We start from the raw sequence: 14,980 nt of genomic DNA, 5'->3' as shown, positions 1-14,980 counted from the left end.
CACTATCAAGGGGCGGCCTTTATTAAATCCCAATAAAATCGCATATAAGACATGCATATTATATATAACATTATAAAATCAAGCAGTTAATAACCAATCACCGCCTTATCATATAGAAATCTATAATAATTCTAGAAGGAACACACAGGGAACATAATAACAAATCGAACGTCCAATCTTGGCTGTAGCTATTTCGTTGTCATGACGATGGTTCACCCAATCGCACGGTCCCATATAAGTCCATATGTCGATCATCAAATCACCATCTGTTAAACAAAAGGGGCACAGGTGCTGCTCACCAATAGTCGACACCTACCCATGTAAAGGTATCCATCCACCGTCGGACGCCGGCGCCTGCGCAGAGCGCACACCAGGAGAGCGGTCATGTGATCGCAACCTGGTGTGACACACAGCGCCTGCGCCCAGCGCCGCAGGAGGAACGTCATCACCCAGACCATCAGGCGGAGGGCGCAACCACATGATCGGCAGGGAGGAGCCATGTCCTCCGTATGTTCCTTGGATATCAAATCCTAAATATAAAAAGACAAAAAAGAAAAAAAGGGGGAGAAAAGAAAAAAACACTTAAAAGCATGTACAACACAAAATTAAAAATACACAGGGGATGCCACATGAGGATTAAGGTACATGATATACATCTTGATACTTTTAATAATATGGACCATCCAGTCCTCACATATAGTAGCTATATTAAACCATACATATTTGTAGATTATAATCTACATTTAGCCCTCTTGGCTGTAATGTCTCTAGTATTGAGATCCACCTTAGCTCCTTTTGCTTAAGTTTCAATGTCCTATCACCACCTCTCCTCAAGGCCGGAACCCCATCAATAACCCTAAAACGCAGCTGGTTAATAGAATGTCTACACTCACTAAAGTGTTTGGGAATAGGTAACTCATGTAAATTAGTTCTTATTGTGCTCTTATGTTTACTTATTCGTGCTTTGACTTCCATCGTTGTCTCACTGCTCCGCCTTTGTCGGACGGTTTTATTGTAAGTTCAGTATTGTTAGACAAAATGAATGGTATACACCCAGAGTTGAAATTTACCATGACATACTCACTTGATAAGATACAATTTTTAGATACCATGGTTTATAAGCAAGGTGATACCCTGTGGACTGATTTGTTCATAAAGGCAACAGATAGGAACAGCCTCTTAAATTATGACAGTTACCATCCGAAAAGAATGATGGATTCACTACCTTGGAGTCAGTTAGTCCGTGTACGGAGGATAGTCACGGACAGTGAGGTTTGTGATAAAAGATTGGACGAAATGTGTGAGAAATTTATGCGGAGAGGGTATCCGAAGGAGAGAGTACTGGGGCACAAGGATAAGTTAATTAGATTATCTGAGGATGATTTACATACCAATAGAACAAAAATTAAACAAAAACGCATACCATTTGTTTCCACCTATTGTCCAGCAAGTAATGGTATTTCTAATATTTTGAATAGACATTGGGGGCTATTACAGAAGGGTTTGCCTCATATTCAGGATTTTTGTTCTCGCCCTATCCTCTCCTATAGACGGGGACGTAATCTAAAGGATCAATTGGTTAAGTCAGATGTGGGGACAGGCAAGATTGCCATCCAGAAGACTTTATGTCCTCCTCGGATGGGCAATTTTCCCTGTCTCAATTGTGCCTGCTGCGGCAATATGCTTAAGGGCGATAGTTTCTATCACCCTCGAACTGGTAAAAAATTTATGATTAGAGATCGGTACACATGTTCTTCGAAATTTGTCATCTACCTAATAGTATGTCCATGTGGACTCATGTACGTTGGTGAGACAACGATGGAAGTCAAAAAACGAATAAGTAAACATAAGAGCACAATAAGAACTAATTTACATGAGTTACCTATTCCCAAACACTTTAGTGAGTGTAGACATTCTATTAACCAGCTGCGTTTTAGGGTTATTGATGGGGTTCCGGCCTTGAGGAGAGGTGGTGATAGGACATTGAAACTTAAGCAAAAGGAGCTAAGGTGGATCTCAATACTAGAGACATTACAGCCAAGAGGGCTAAATGTAGATTATAATCTACAAATATGTATGGTTTAATATAGCTACTATATGTGAGGACTGGATGGTCCATATTCTTAAAAGTATCAAGATGTATATCATGTACCTTAATCCTCATGTGGCATCCCCTGTGTATTTTTAATTTTGTGTTGTACATGCTTTTAAGTGTTTTTTTCTTTTCTCCCCCTTTTTTTCTTTTTTGTCTTTTTATATTTAGGATTTGATATCCAAGGAACATACGGAGGACATTAGGGTTTTTTTTCTTCTTTCCCCTTGTCTTTATTCTGGCTGATTTTCAGTTTCTCCTCCTTTTGATCCTTGTCTGCCAAATCACCTTACTAACAAGGCATCCTATGTGAGTATAAGGCGGTTGCCATGGATTTGGCTAAGTGTATATCATCCCTATCAGTGCTGATGTGGTGCGGCATATGGGCATGCGGGGGGCGTTGGCGCTGATGCGCCTGGCTCCTCCCTGCCGATCATGTGGTTGCGCCCTCCGCCTGATGGTCTGGGTGATGACGTTCCTCCTGCGGCGCTGGGCGCAGGCGCTGTGTGTCACACCAGGTTGCGATCACATGACCGCTCTCCTGGTGTGCGCTCTGCGCAGGCGCCGGCGTCCGACGGTGGATGGATACCTTTACATGGGTAGGTGTCGACTATTGGTGAGCAGCACCTGTGCCCCTTTTGTTTAACAGATGGTGATTTGATGATCGACATATGGACTTATATGGGACCGTGCGATTGGGTGAACCATCGTCATGACAACGAAATAGCTACAGCCAGGATTGGACGTTCGATTTGTTATTATGTTCCCTGTGTGTTCCTTCTAGAATTATTATAGATTTCTATATGATAAGGCGGTGATTGGTTATTAACTGCTTGATTTTATAATGTTATATATAATATGCATGTCTTATATGCGATTTTATTGGGATTTAATAAAGGCCGCCCCTTGATAGTGATTGGTTCCTTCATTGGTTCCACACTATTTAAGATGGCCACTGTGGATGTTTTGTATACTTGACAAAGGCCAACCCGGCCGAAACGTTGTATCTCTTTGTATGGCTGAATAAAGACCTCTTTGGACACGACTTCACCTGGTATGGACGCTGCTCTTTTTTCTTTTTATACTTAGTTGGTTATGGTCCGTCTTGAGACTCCAGCTAGTGTACGTTAGTATGAAGATCTTAGACCTTCACTAATCACTGTACTAGTAATGTACGAACTGGCTGCAATCTATGCCAAGCGGATGATGTGTTGTGGGTTTCTCCATTATTTAGCTGATCTTCTCATTTTTGAATCTCCTTATTTGCAGGTTGAATATAAAGACTTCCCGAAGAATAATAAAAACGAGTTTGTCTCTCTAATAAATTGCTCCTTCCAACCACCACTAATCAGTCATGGCGTGGGGAAGGATGTGGATTCATGTCATGATATGGTAAGATGACGGCCAGGGAAGTCACCTGTAAGCGGTAGTCACTGGATTCTGATCCGAAAAGAAGTTAACTTTTTGCTTTCTCCCCAATGCTACCACTTTTCTATGTTCAACCACCATATCCCTCGGCCCTCTATGGCTAACCCAACCTGTCTGCTCTCTCACCCCTCCAGGGCTAACCATCCTGTCTCCTCCCTCGCCCCTCTAAGGCTAACCATCCTGTTTCCTAACTTTCCTCTCTAGTGCTAAACATCCCCTCTCCTTCCTCGCCCCTCTGGGACTTAACCCATTCTGTTCATTGTATTTGGTACTGTTGACGATAAAGTAGTGTCATAGACAGTGACTAGAGCAGTAGTCATACATGTGCACCACCACTACATTTCCATGAATTGGAGCATTTAGACCCCCACAAGATGGGTGATAAGTTGAGTTTGGAAAACTTTTTTAACCACCTTCACATCCTACATTACCGTTCTACTGCAAACTGCATTTACCATGGCCTGCCAAGGTTAACGTTCTCCCCTACAGACTTGCGCAGTCTTGCCCCGTTCCTTACTCCTCAGAGTAATCTTCTCCTCTGTCTTTTAGGCTGCTATGAATATTTTGAAGTTGTTGTCTGAAATGGACCAGCAGAGCGCAGAGGTGCCGCGACCTGTGAACGGACCAATGTCAGTGTGAGTCATCCTCTGGGGTTACTAATATGGGAATGCATAAGTTATGTGGTATTGTGTGCACCCCAGTGTGTATCATGTGACCACCTCCTGGGACACAGCGATATTATCATGGGGTAGAGGCAGCATCTAAGGGGTTGATGATTATCCAAGCTATGGCCACCAAACGTGGCCCCGGGCTCTTGTATGCATTGATCATTCATGGCTTTTATTCCTGTGCAGGTGCGGCAAACCAGAGATGGAAAGTGACCCCCTCCTGAAAGCGGCAACCTCAAACCCACTGGGACAAGCGGTGAACAGCACGGCCTGAGGCGAACACATGACTGTGGTTATAAACGCTGCCGCCTTTCTTTTTATTTGTTTGTCCCCCAAGAATTTCAAAGTAGAAAAATCAGATTTTTTTAAAAAATAATAATTTTTTGTTTCTCTGAAGCATTTCATGAACGGGACATATCCTCGCGTGTGGCAGAGACAGTCTCCTTTTCTTTTCTTTTTTTTTTTAGGATTTTTTAATGGCTTTTGTGGTTACAAGAATTTTTTTTTTTTTTTTTTGCGGAGCCCTAAGAAAGAGAAACAAGTGATAAAATGTAGAAACGATGCCCCTTATAGTCATGTGACTTGTTTGATTTGCACCCCGGGCAGTGTTTGTGGTCGCAGTTTTGGAAACAAGATTGCCCACAGTTCCCCCAACCCATTTCCCATTACTGGATTCATTAACTTCCCATTTTTCCGTGTGCTTTACACCACAACCTCTCCATGTGGGGCTGAAGAAAGGCCTCTGTCTCTTTAAGCAATGTTGCTAGATGTGTGAATTGCGTGCCGCCATCGCTGCACGTACAGTACCTTAATGTCTATTTAAAGCTCGACACGTCCGGTATCGCTTCAGATCATTGTTTACGCTGGAATTTTTTCTCCCCATGGAATGTAAGTTAATAGTGTTTGTCACAAAAAAATAAAAAAAAATACTAAAAAATTCATAGACCTCTCAAGAAAGGCGATTTACTGTGATTCTGGTCTCCAGACCTGTGTGTCCTCTTTATGTGGATGAGTGAGGAGTGGCACAATCTCGAATGGTCTACTGCAACTATGTATCCAGTGGAGCATCCTTGTAGGGTGGATGGCCATTGGCTCAGCACTGTATACAGATTTCAGCGCCTGGCTGCTGTTAATAGATATATAGTGCTGCAGATCAGTCACTTACTGTTAGAAGATGGAGGTAGAGACATCTAGGGGTCCACGTCACATAACAATCCAGGTCACTCTCTGGATACCCCGCTCCTATATGACCGCTAACGCTCTGGATACCCCGCTCCTAAATGACCGCTAACTCCACTCAACTAAGATCCAATGCGGTTCCAGACAGCAGAGCTTTTAGGAGATGTGGAGCGTGCACTACATGGCAGCACACAGAGTACCAACAGCTCGGTTCCCATCCTCTAAAACTGCTTAGTCCAGCCTTATACTTTACACTAGATGGTGGCCCGATTGTAACGCATCGGGTATTCTAGAATATGCATGTCCACGTATTATATTGCACAGCCCACGTAGTATATTGCACAGCCCACGTAGTATATTGCACAGCCCACGTAGTATGTTGCCCAGCCACGTAGTATATTGCCCAGCCACGTAGTATATTGCCCAGCCACGTACTATATATTGCCCAGCCACGTACTATATATTGCCCAGCCACGTACTATATATTGCCCAGCCACGTACTATATATTGCCCAGCCACGTACTATATATTGCCCAGCCACGTACTATATATTGCCCAGCCACGTACTATATATTGCCCAGCCACGTAGTATATTGCCCAGCCACGTAGTATATTGCCCAGCCACGTATGTAACAGGTTAAAAAAGACTTAAAATAAAAAATAAACATATACTCCCCTTCCGAGGGCCCCTTGTAGTCCTGGCGCCTGTGTGCGGTGCACGCGGCAGCTTCCAGTCCCAGGGTTGGTATGAGCGCAGGACCTATGATGACGCTTTGCCACGACCAATCAGCAACTTGGATTTCCATGACAGACAGAGGCCGCGACCAATGAATATCCGTGCAGACGGAAGTGACCCTTAGACAACTATATAGTAGACTAGCTGAAGAGCCCGGCGCTGCCTGGGCATGGTAAATATCTGTGGTTAGTTATAGCACCTCACTTCTCTTATTTTCCCATCACGCCTCTCATTTTCCCAATCACATCTTTAATTTTCCCAATCACATCTTTCATTTTCTCCCTCACACCTCTCATTTTCTCCCTCACTCCTCTCATTCCCCCCTAACACTTGTCATTTCAACCTCACATCTGTCATTTTCTGATCACTCCACTATTTTTCCTCACTCCTCTCATTTTGCACTCACACCTTTTCATTTTCATCTCACACCTCTCATTTTCACCTCATCACCTCAGTATATACATGTTTGTCATCTCCCTTATATATAGTATACATCTGTATGTCATCTCCTGTATATAGTATATACCTGAATGTCATCTCCTTCTATGTATAGTATATACCTGTATGTCATCTCCTCCTGTATATAGTATATACCTGTGTCATCTCCCCTGTATATAGTATATATCTGTGTCATCTCCTCCTGTATATAGTATATACCTGCATGTCATCTTCTATATATAGCATATACCTGTATGTCATCTCCTCCTGTATATAGTATATACCTGTAGGTCATCTGCTCCTGTATATAGTATATACCTGTGTCATCTCCTCCTGTATATATATGTACCTGTATGTCATCTCCTCCTCTATATAGTATATACCTGTGTGTCATCTCTCCTGTATATAGTATATATGTGTGTCATCTCCCCTGTATATAGTATATACCTGTGTCATCTCCTCCTGTATTAGACCTCGTTCACACGTTCTTTGCTCAGTATTTTTACCTCAGTATTTGTAAGCTAAATTGGCAGCCTGATAAATCCCCAGCCAACAGGAAGCCCTCCCCCTGGCAGTAGATATTGGCTCACACATACACATAATAGACAGGTCATGTGACTGACAGCTGCCATGTTTCCTATATGGTACATTTGTTGTAGTTTGTCTGCTTATTAATCAGATTTTTATTTTTGAAGGATAATACCAGACTTGTGTGTGTTTTAGGGCGAGTTTCGTTTGTCAAGTTGTGTGTATTGAGTTGCGTGTGGCAACATGCGTGTAGCAACTTTTTGTGTCGAGTTGCATGTGACAGGTTAGTGTAGCAAGTTGTGTGCAGCAAGTTTTGCGCATGGCGAGTTTTGCGCGTGGCGAGTTTTATGTGTGGTGCCTTTTGAGTATGTGCAAGTTTTGTGTGAGGCAACTTTTGCAAGAGCCTCGTTTTTGCATGTGGCGAGTTCTGTGCGTGGCGAGTTTTGAGCGGCGACTTTTGTGTTTCGACTTTTATGTGGCGAGGTTGGTGTATTTGTGGTGAAATGTGTGCTGAGGGTAATATGTGTTCAAGCACGTGGTAGTGTGTGGCGCATTTTGTGTGTGTTCATATCCCCGTGTGTGGTGAGTATGCCATGTCGGGGCCCCACCTTAGCAACTGTACGGTATATACTCTTTGGCGCCATCGCTCTCATTCTTTAAGTCCCCCTTGTTCACATCTGGCAGCTGTCAATTTGCCTCCTACACTTTTCCTTTCATTTTTTCCCATTATGTAGATAAGGGCAAAATTGTTTGGTGAATTGGAAAGTGCGGGGTTAAAATTTCACCTCACAACATAGCCTATGACGCTCTCAGGGTCCAGACGTGTGACTGTGCAAAATTTTGTGGCTGTAGCTGCGACGCCTCCAACACTTTTCCTTTCACTTTTTTCCCCATTATGTAGAAAGGGGCAAAATTGTTTGGTGAATTGGAACGCGCGGGGTTAAAATTTCGCCTCACAACATAGCCTATGACGCTCTCGGGGTCCAGACGTGTGACAGACGTGTGACTGTGCAAAATTTTGTGGCTGTAGCTGCGACGGTGCAGATGCCAATCCCGGACATACATACACACACACACACACATACACACACACATTCAGCTTTATATATTAGATAATGCGGTCATGCAGCTCTCACTCCTGACCTCCTTCCACCATGATACATATACGCTCTGTCAAACCTAGTGTATATGTTTTCTGAAGAGATAGGATAGAAGGATGCCACCAGGCTGCTTATCCCCTCTGATTACAAGTGTGTATCCTTTTTTCACGTAGTATCAGGAGGCCTCCATACCTTACACAATGTTCCAAATTATTATGCAAATGACATTTTTCCCGGATTTGCCTAAATGATCGGTGCAAATGAGTCAGTCTAATAAGTCACCACCCGTTAGAGTATACATCGAATTTTATTTAAGAAACCTCCCAATGATAACCGTATAATCTCCAAAATGCATAAAAACTCAAAATGCACTGTTCCAAATTATTAGGCACAGTAGAATTTCGAAACATTTGATATGTTTTAAAGAACTGAAAATGCTCATTTGTTGGATTTGCAGCATTAGGAGGTCACATTCCCTGAACAAAAAAGCTATTTAACTCCAAAACATCCTAACAGGCCAAGTTACATGTTAACATAGGACCTCTTCTTTGATTTCACCTTCACAATTCTTGCATCCATTGAACTTGTGAGTTTTGGGAGAGTTTCTGTTTGTATTTCTTTGCATGAAGTCAGAATAGTCTCTCAGAGCTGCTGTTTTGATGTGAACTGCCTCCCACCCTCAGAGATCTTTTGCTGGATGATACTCCAAAGGTTCTTTATAGGGTTGAGCTCAGGGGAAGATGATGGCCACACCATGAGTTTATCTCCTTTTATTCACATAGCAGCCAATGACTAAGAGGTATTCTTTGAAGCATGAGATGGTGCATTGTCATGCATGAACATGATTTTGCTCCTGAAAGCACGTTTCTGCTTTTTATACCAAGGAAGAAAGTTGTCAGTCAGAAACTCTATATACTTTGCAGAGGTCATTTTCACATCTTCAGGAACCTTAAAGGGCCCTACCGGCTGTTTTCCCATTATTCCATTACAAAACATGACTCCTCCACCTCCTTGCTGACGTCGCAGCCTTGTTGGGACATGGTGGCCATCCACCAACCATCCACTACTCCATCCATCTGGACCATCCAGGGTTGCTCGACACTCATCAGTAAACAAGACTATTTGAAAAATAGTCTTCATGTATGTCTGGGCCCACTGCAACCGTTTCTGCTTGTGAACACTGTTTAGGGGTGGCTGAATAGTAGGTTCTATGCACCACAGCAAGCCTTTGAAGGATCCTACACCTTGAGGTTCGAGGGACTCCAGAGGCACCAGCAGCTCCAAATATGTATTTGCTTGTTTGCAATGGCTTTTTAGCAGCTGCTCTCTTAATCCAATGAACTTGCCTGGCAGAAACCTTTCCCATTATGCCTTTATCAGCACGAACATATCTGTGCTCAGATTCAGCCACAAATCTCTTAACAGTATGATGATCACGCTTAAGTTTTCGGGAAATATCTAATGTTTTCTCCTCACCACGACAGCACCCACTTGAGAGAGGGGATCCGCCCCTTAGGAACAGGAAACCTTATGGAGAGAATAAAAGGGGCGGTCCCCCTCGCTCCCACAGTTGGTTTCCTGTTCCTAAGGGAACCCATGGATAAGAGGATACTTAGCCTGGATGCCGCCTGTGCGGTTTACCTGTGAGGACGGCAGGGGCTCCAGTGCTGGAAGCAGCGTCAGAGGTCCTGGTGTCAGTTTCCCCCCTCTGCTGGCAGGTTCCGTGAGGCCAGGGCAGGAGGTTGCATGGATCACGGGCAGGAGGACACATCAGCGGGCCTGAGGCAGGTAATTATGTCCCGGAGCGCGACGCGCATACCGCGTGGGTGTGTAGCTGCCATTTGGCTCCCCTGGAGGTGATGTGGAAGAGTCCAGGGTGAGAGCAGAGGACAGATGACGCCGGGCAGTGCGCACAAGATCCAAGATGGTCGCGACCCAGAAGTGGTGAGGACTTCCGGGTTCAACAGGAAGAAGATGGTGGCGCCCAGCATTAAAAGACGCCGGCGCTGATTCCTCGGCTTCCAAGCATGGTGACGCCACCTCAGGACTCAGCTAACTTCCCTCGCAGCAGCACAAGCAGGGGATGAAAATCCTCCACAAAGAGCGCTAAAGAGAAGAGATCTGACCGATCTTCATCTCAGCCTGGACCTGCATCTCCTCCTCTACGGCCGGCAAAAAGATCGGAAAAATCGAAGCACAAACAATGTGCCTTATGTACCCAGCCCCTCCCGGAAAATTATACAAAGAAAATGTGTTATGTCTGTATTGAGAAAACTGTACGGGAGGAAGCCTCTGTAAGAACCGAAGACATCAGACAGATGATTAGGGACGAGTTACGGGCTTTCCATAGTTCAGAAAGTATTCCTGATTCTGGGAGCAGAAAGTATAATTCGCCAAAAGTCAGATCATTCTTCTGATAAAGAAGATACGGATGCCTCTCTGGAATATATTTCCTGAGAAGGGGAGCAAGATACGTGTTTTCCTACAGAGAGCATAGATAATCTGGTGAAGGCTGTATGTAACACCATGGGTATTAAAAGCAGTAAAGATCCTAAAACACCACAGGATGCAGGATTGTCAGAAAAGAAAAGGCCTACCTTTCCCGTAATAACTCCAATCAAAGATTTAATTAAAAAAGGATGGGAGAGCCAGGGGCAGAAAGGATTACCATCTTCGTCAAGAAGACGTTATCCTTTAAGGATGAGGACATGTCTATCTGGGCCAAAGCCCCGAAGGTAGACGCGGCGGTTGCATCCACGTCCAAAAAATCCTTGCTCCCTGTAGAAGATTCAGGTTCCTTACAAGACCCACTGGATCGTAAGGCCGATACTTTGTTAAAATGAGCATGGGAATCATGTTCTGGCTACATGCACTGCAAGGTCCATGTTAGTCTGGCTTAATGACCTGGAAGAGGGTTTAAAAGGAGGACTATAAAGAGAGAAATTGATCTCTTCCTTACCCCTAATCAGAGGCGCTACGGCTTTTTTAGCGGACTCATCTGCTGACTCGATTAGATTGGCTGCCAAATCAGCAGGCCTAACTAATGCGGCTCGTCGAGCCCTGTGGCTAAAAGGCTGGAAGGGGGACGCCCAGACAAAAACAAAATTGTGGCCTTCCTTGCTAGGGTGAGTACCTTTTTGGTACATAGTTAGATGAGATCCTTACCAAAGCGGGCGAAAGAAAAAAGGGGTTCCCTAATAACTTTTCTGTCATATAGGAGAGCCTTCCGGAAGCCTATCTTTAATAAGAGAAGGGATTTCAAAAACCAAGACCGCTGGGCAAATAAGGATAACAAACAAAGAGGCTCCTTTTTCGGGAAACGTCCATTTAAAATGGAAGATAAACCGCGTTAATACGGATCTACTAGTAGGTGGTAGACTATCTTTTCGCCCCACAGTGGCGAGCAGTAACTATCAACTCTTGGGCAACTAGCCTCATAACCTCAGGCTTAAGATTAAGATTTACCCGAGTCCCTCCGGACTCATTCCTGTTGACTTCTGTGAAGTCTCAATCTCAACAACAGTGTTGGGAACAGGAAATAATTAATCTCCTTTCCAAAAAAGTATTAGTGGAAGTCCCGTATCATCAGAGGGGGAAAGGTTTTTACTCCCCTTTATTTTTGATCCCAAAACCTGACGGATCATATAGAACTAAAATAAATCTAAAAAAGCTGAACATCTTTCTGGAAAACCAGACCTTCAAGATGGAATCGATCAGGTCCGCGATTAAACTTTTATTTCCGGGGTGCTTTATGGCAGTCCTCGACTTAAAAGATGCCAATTTATATTGAACACCAGCAGTATCTGCGTGTGGCGATAATGATTAATGGGCAAATACATCATTTTCAATACACGGTCATGCCCTTCGGACTGTCAATAGCTCCCAGAGTCTTTACTAAATTAATGTCGGAGGTGATGTCGTTTTTAAGATTAAAAGATACCCTCATAGTTCCATATCTAGATGACCTTCTGGTAGTTGGAAACTCCCCCTCAGTGTAAACAGCGCCTATCTAACACAATCTCATCCCTGCAGTAAATAGGATGGTTGATTAACTGGGAAAAATCCAGATTATCTCCAACAACCCGTCAAACGTTCTTGAGTCTTATCCTAGATTCTGAATGTCAGAGATGTTTCCTTCCAGAATCCAAACAGTCTATAATAATAAAAAAAAGTACAGTCGGTGATTAACCCCTTCATGACCGGGGGATTTTTCGTTTTTCCTTGTTCGTTTTTCGCTCCCCTCCTTCCCAGAGCCATAACTTTTTTATTTTTCCGTCAATTTGGCCATGTGAGGGCTTATTTTTTGCGGGACGAGTTGTACTTTTGAACTACATCATTGGTTTTAGCATGTCGTGTACTAGAAAACGGGAAAAAAAATCCAAGTGCGGTGAAATTGCAAAAAAAGTGCAATCCCACATTGGTTTTTTGTTTGGCTTTTTTGCTAGGTTCACTAAATGCTAAAAATGACCTGCCATTATGATTCTCCAGGTCAGTACGAGTTCATAGACACCTAACATGACTAGGTTATTTTTTATCTAAGTGGTGAAAAAAAAATTCCAAACTTTGCTAAAAAAAAAAAAAAAAAATTGCGCCATTTTCCGATACTCGTAGCGTCTCCATTTTTCATGATCTGGGGTCGGTTGAGGGCTTATTTTTTGCGTGCCGAGATGACGTTTTTAATGATAGCATTTAGGTGCAGATACGTTCTTTTGATCGCCCGTTATTGCATTTTAATGCAATGTCGCGGCGACCAAAAAAACGTAATTCTGGCGTTTCGAATTTTTTTCCCGCTACGCTGTTTAGCGATCAGGTTAATACTTTTTTTTAATTGATAGATCGGGCGATTCTGAGCGCGGCGATACCAAATATGCGTAGATTTGATTATTTTTTTTATTGATTTATTTTGATTGGGGCGAAAGGGGGGTGATTTAAACTTTTATGTTTTTTTATTTTTTTCACATTTTTTTAAACTTTTTTTTTTTTACTTTTGCAATGCTTCAATAGCCTCCATGGGAGGCTAGAAGCAAGCACAACTCGATCGGCTCTGCTACATAGCAGCGATCTGCTGATCGCTGCTATGTAGCAGAAATGGAGGTGTGCTGTGAGCGCCGACCACAGGGTGGCGCTCACAGCCACCGGCGATCAGTTACCATAGAGGTCTCTGGGACCTCTATGGTTACAATATACAAGCATCGCCGACCCCCGATCATGTGACGGGGGTCGGCGATGACGTCATTTCCGGCCGCCCGGCCGGAAGCGGTAGTTAAATGCCGCTGTCTGCGTTTGACAGCGGCATTTAACTAGTTAATAGGTGCGGGCAGAATCGCCTATTACGGGCACATGTCAGCTGTTCAAAACAGCTGACATGTCCCGGCTTTGATGCGGGCTCACCGCGGAGCCCTGCATCAAAGCAGGGGAGCCGGCGTAGGACGGTATAGTACGTCCGATGCCGGTAAGGGGTTAATAACCCTGTAATCTCCCTTAGGGATGGTATGTCCCTTTTAGGTTCCTTTACGTCGTGCATTCCGGCGGTTCCATGGGCTCAATTCCACACTAGGCGGTTACAATATTTAATTTCTCCTTCGCCACATTGGGGGACACAGGACCATGGGTGTTCTGCTGCTGTCACTAGGAGGCTGACACTAAGCTGAGACAAAAAAAGGTTACCTCCTCCCCTGCAGTATACACCCTCATGCTGGCTTCCAGAGACCCAGTTCAAGCTTAGTGTCCGTAGGAGGTACACTGGATTTAATTCTTTCCCTTTTTCTATCGGACGAAGGGGCGATGGAACCTTTCAAGGCTCCGATCTCCCCGAACCAACAACAGGCGAGCACGGGAGTTCTCTCCGTACCCTCTCCTGCGACGTGTGAAGCCACTGCCTGAGCTGATTTTTGGGGGTGACGGGCCTTTTCTAGGGACCGATCTCCCCCACGCCCCCTTACAGACGAGCACATGGATTGTCATCCACGTATCCTCTTCTGCAGCCAGGTCTTTTTTGCCGGACATCTGCCCTGCCCACTAGGTTTTTCCTCGGCTGATCAGAGGCACTCTACGTTGTGGCGTCCGTGCAGCCCCCACTGCATCACCTCTGAATATGCGGCTGATGGAAGGTGGTGGACGGTTCCTCTCCACCCCCCTTTCAGGGGATAGTGGATGGAGGCTCCCAACCCCTGCACCGTCCTAATCGCCCCAGGCACACCTGACCAGGATCCTGTGTGCAGCAGTTTCTGCCCCCCTGCGTGGGTCGGTTCCACCCTCTATCGGGGTAAGTGCCTCGGGGAGGGGGGGTCGGCTGTTTGGTGGTCCGGAGGGCTTCCTCTTAGCAGCGGCACGTTTTTCTGTGGGCCCCATAGCTTCTGGTACTCAGCGGCTGCGCGCCGGACCGAAGCTGCAAATTTAGTCCCCAGCTTCGGCCCAGCTGCGGGCTGCATCCCGATAGGCTCCGCCCCCTTTTTGCGTCATCCTGCGGGGCCGCCCCCCGGTCCTGGCGCTTCTCGCTGTCTGCGAGATCTCTCCCCCTGATCTCGCGGCCATCTTGGATTTTTTCACTGCATGCCGCAGCTCCAGCTCTCCCAGCCGCAGCTTCCCCCACATGCAGCGCTGTGAACGCCAGCTGTCGCCAACTCCACCGCCGTCTCTCTCTTCCTCTGCGGGACACAGGACCACGGGTAAGGAGACCACGTCAGGTTCTCCCCTGCAGCGCCGCCCTCGCTTCCTTAGTTTATAGACCCTGAGGTCTATCTTACATTAGGGTACACCATGTCCCAGTCAAAGACTAAAAAATCCTCAGGTGCATACGACCTTTTTTTCT

General features: G+C 45.0%; 1 protein-coding gene across 2 annotated transcripts in view; it reads left to right on the top strand.

Moving 5' to 3' along the window:
* STAU1 (staufen double-stranded RNA binding protein 1) overlaps window positions 1-5,129 on the top strand; it is a 68,445-nt gene extending 63,316 nt beyond the window's left edge. For both annotated transcript variants that reach the window (XM_069750822.1, XM_069750823.1), the window contains exons 14-16: window positions 3,362-3,484; window positions 4,070-4,155; window positions 4,375-5,129. In XM_069750822.1, coding sequence (XP_069606923.1) covers window positions 3,362-3,484; window positions 4,070-4,155; window positions 4,375-4,462 — 297 coding nt within the window. In that variant the 3' untranslated portion in view covers window positions 4,463-5,129. The remainder of the gene's footprint in view (window positions 1-3,361; window positions 3,485-4,069; window positions 4,156-4,374) is intronic.
* Window positions 5,130-14,980: the final 9,851 nt, after the last annotated feature.

The sequence above is a fragment of the Ranitomeya imitator genome, chromosome 2, assembly GCF_032444005.1.
Source record: "Ranitomeya imitator isolate aRanImi1 chromosome 2, aRanImi1.pri, whole genome shotgun sequence".
NCBI lineage: Eukaryota > Metazoa > Chordata > Amphibia > Anura > Dendrobatidae > Ranitomeya > Ranitomeya imitator.
The sequence above is the reverse complement of the archived record's forward strand: the minus strand, read 5'-3'. Positions and strand labels throughout refer to the sequence as shown.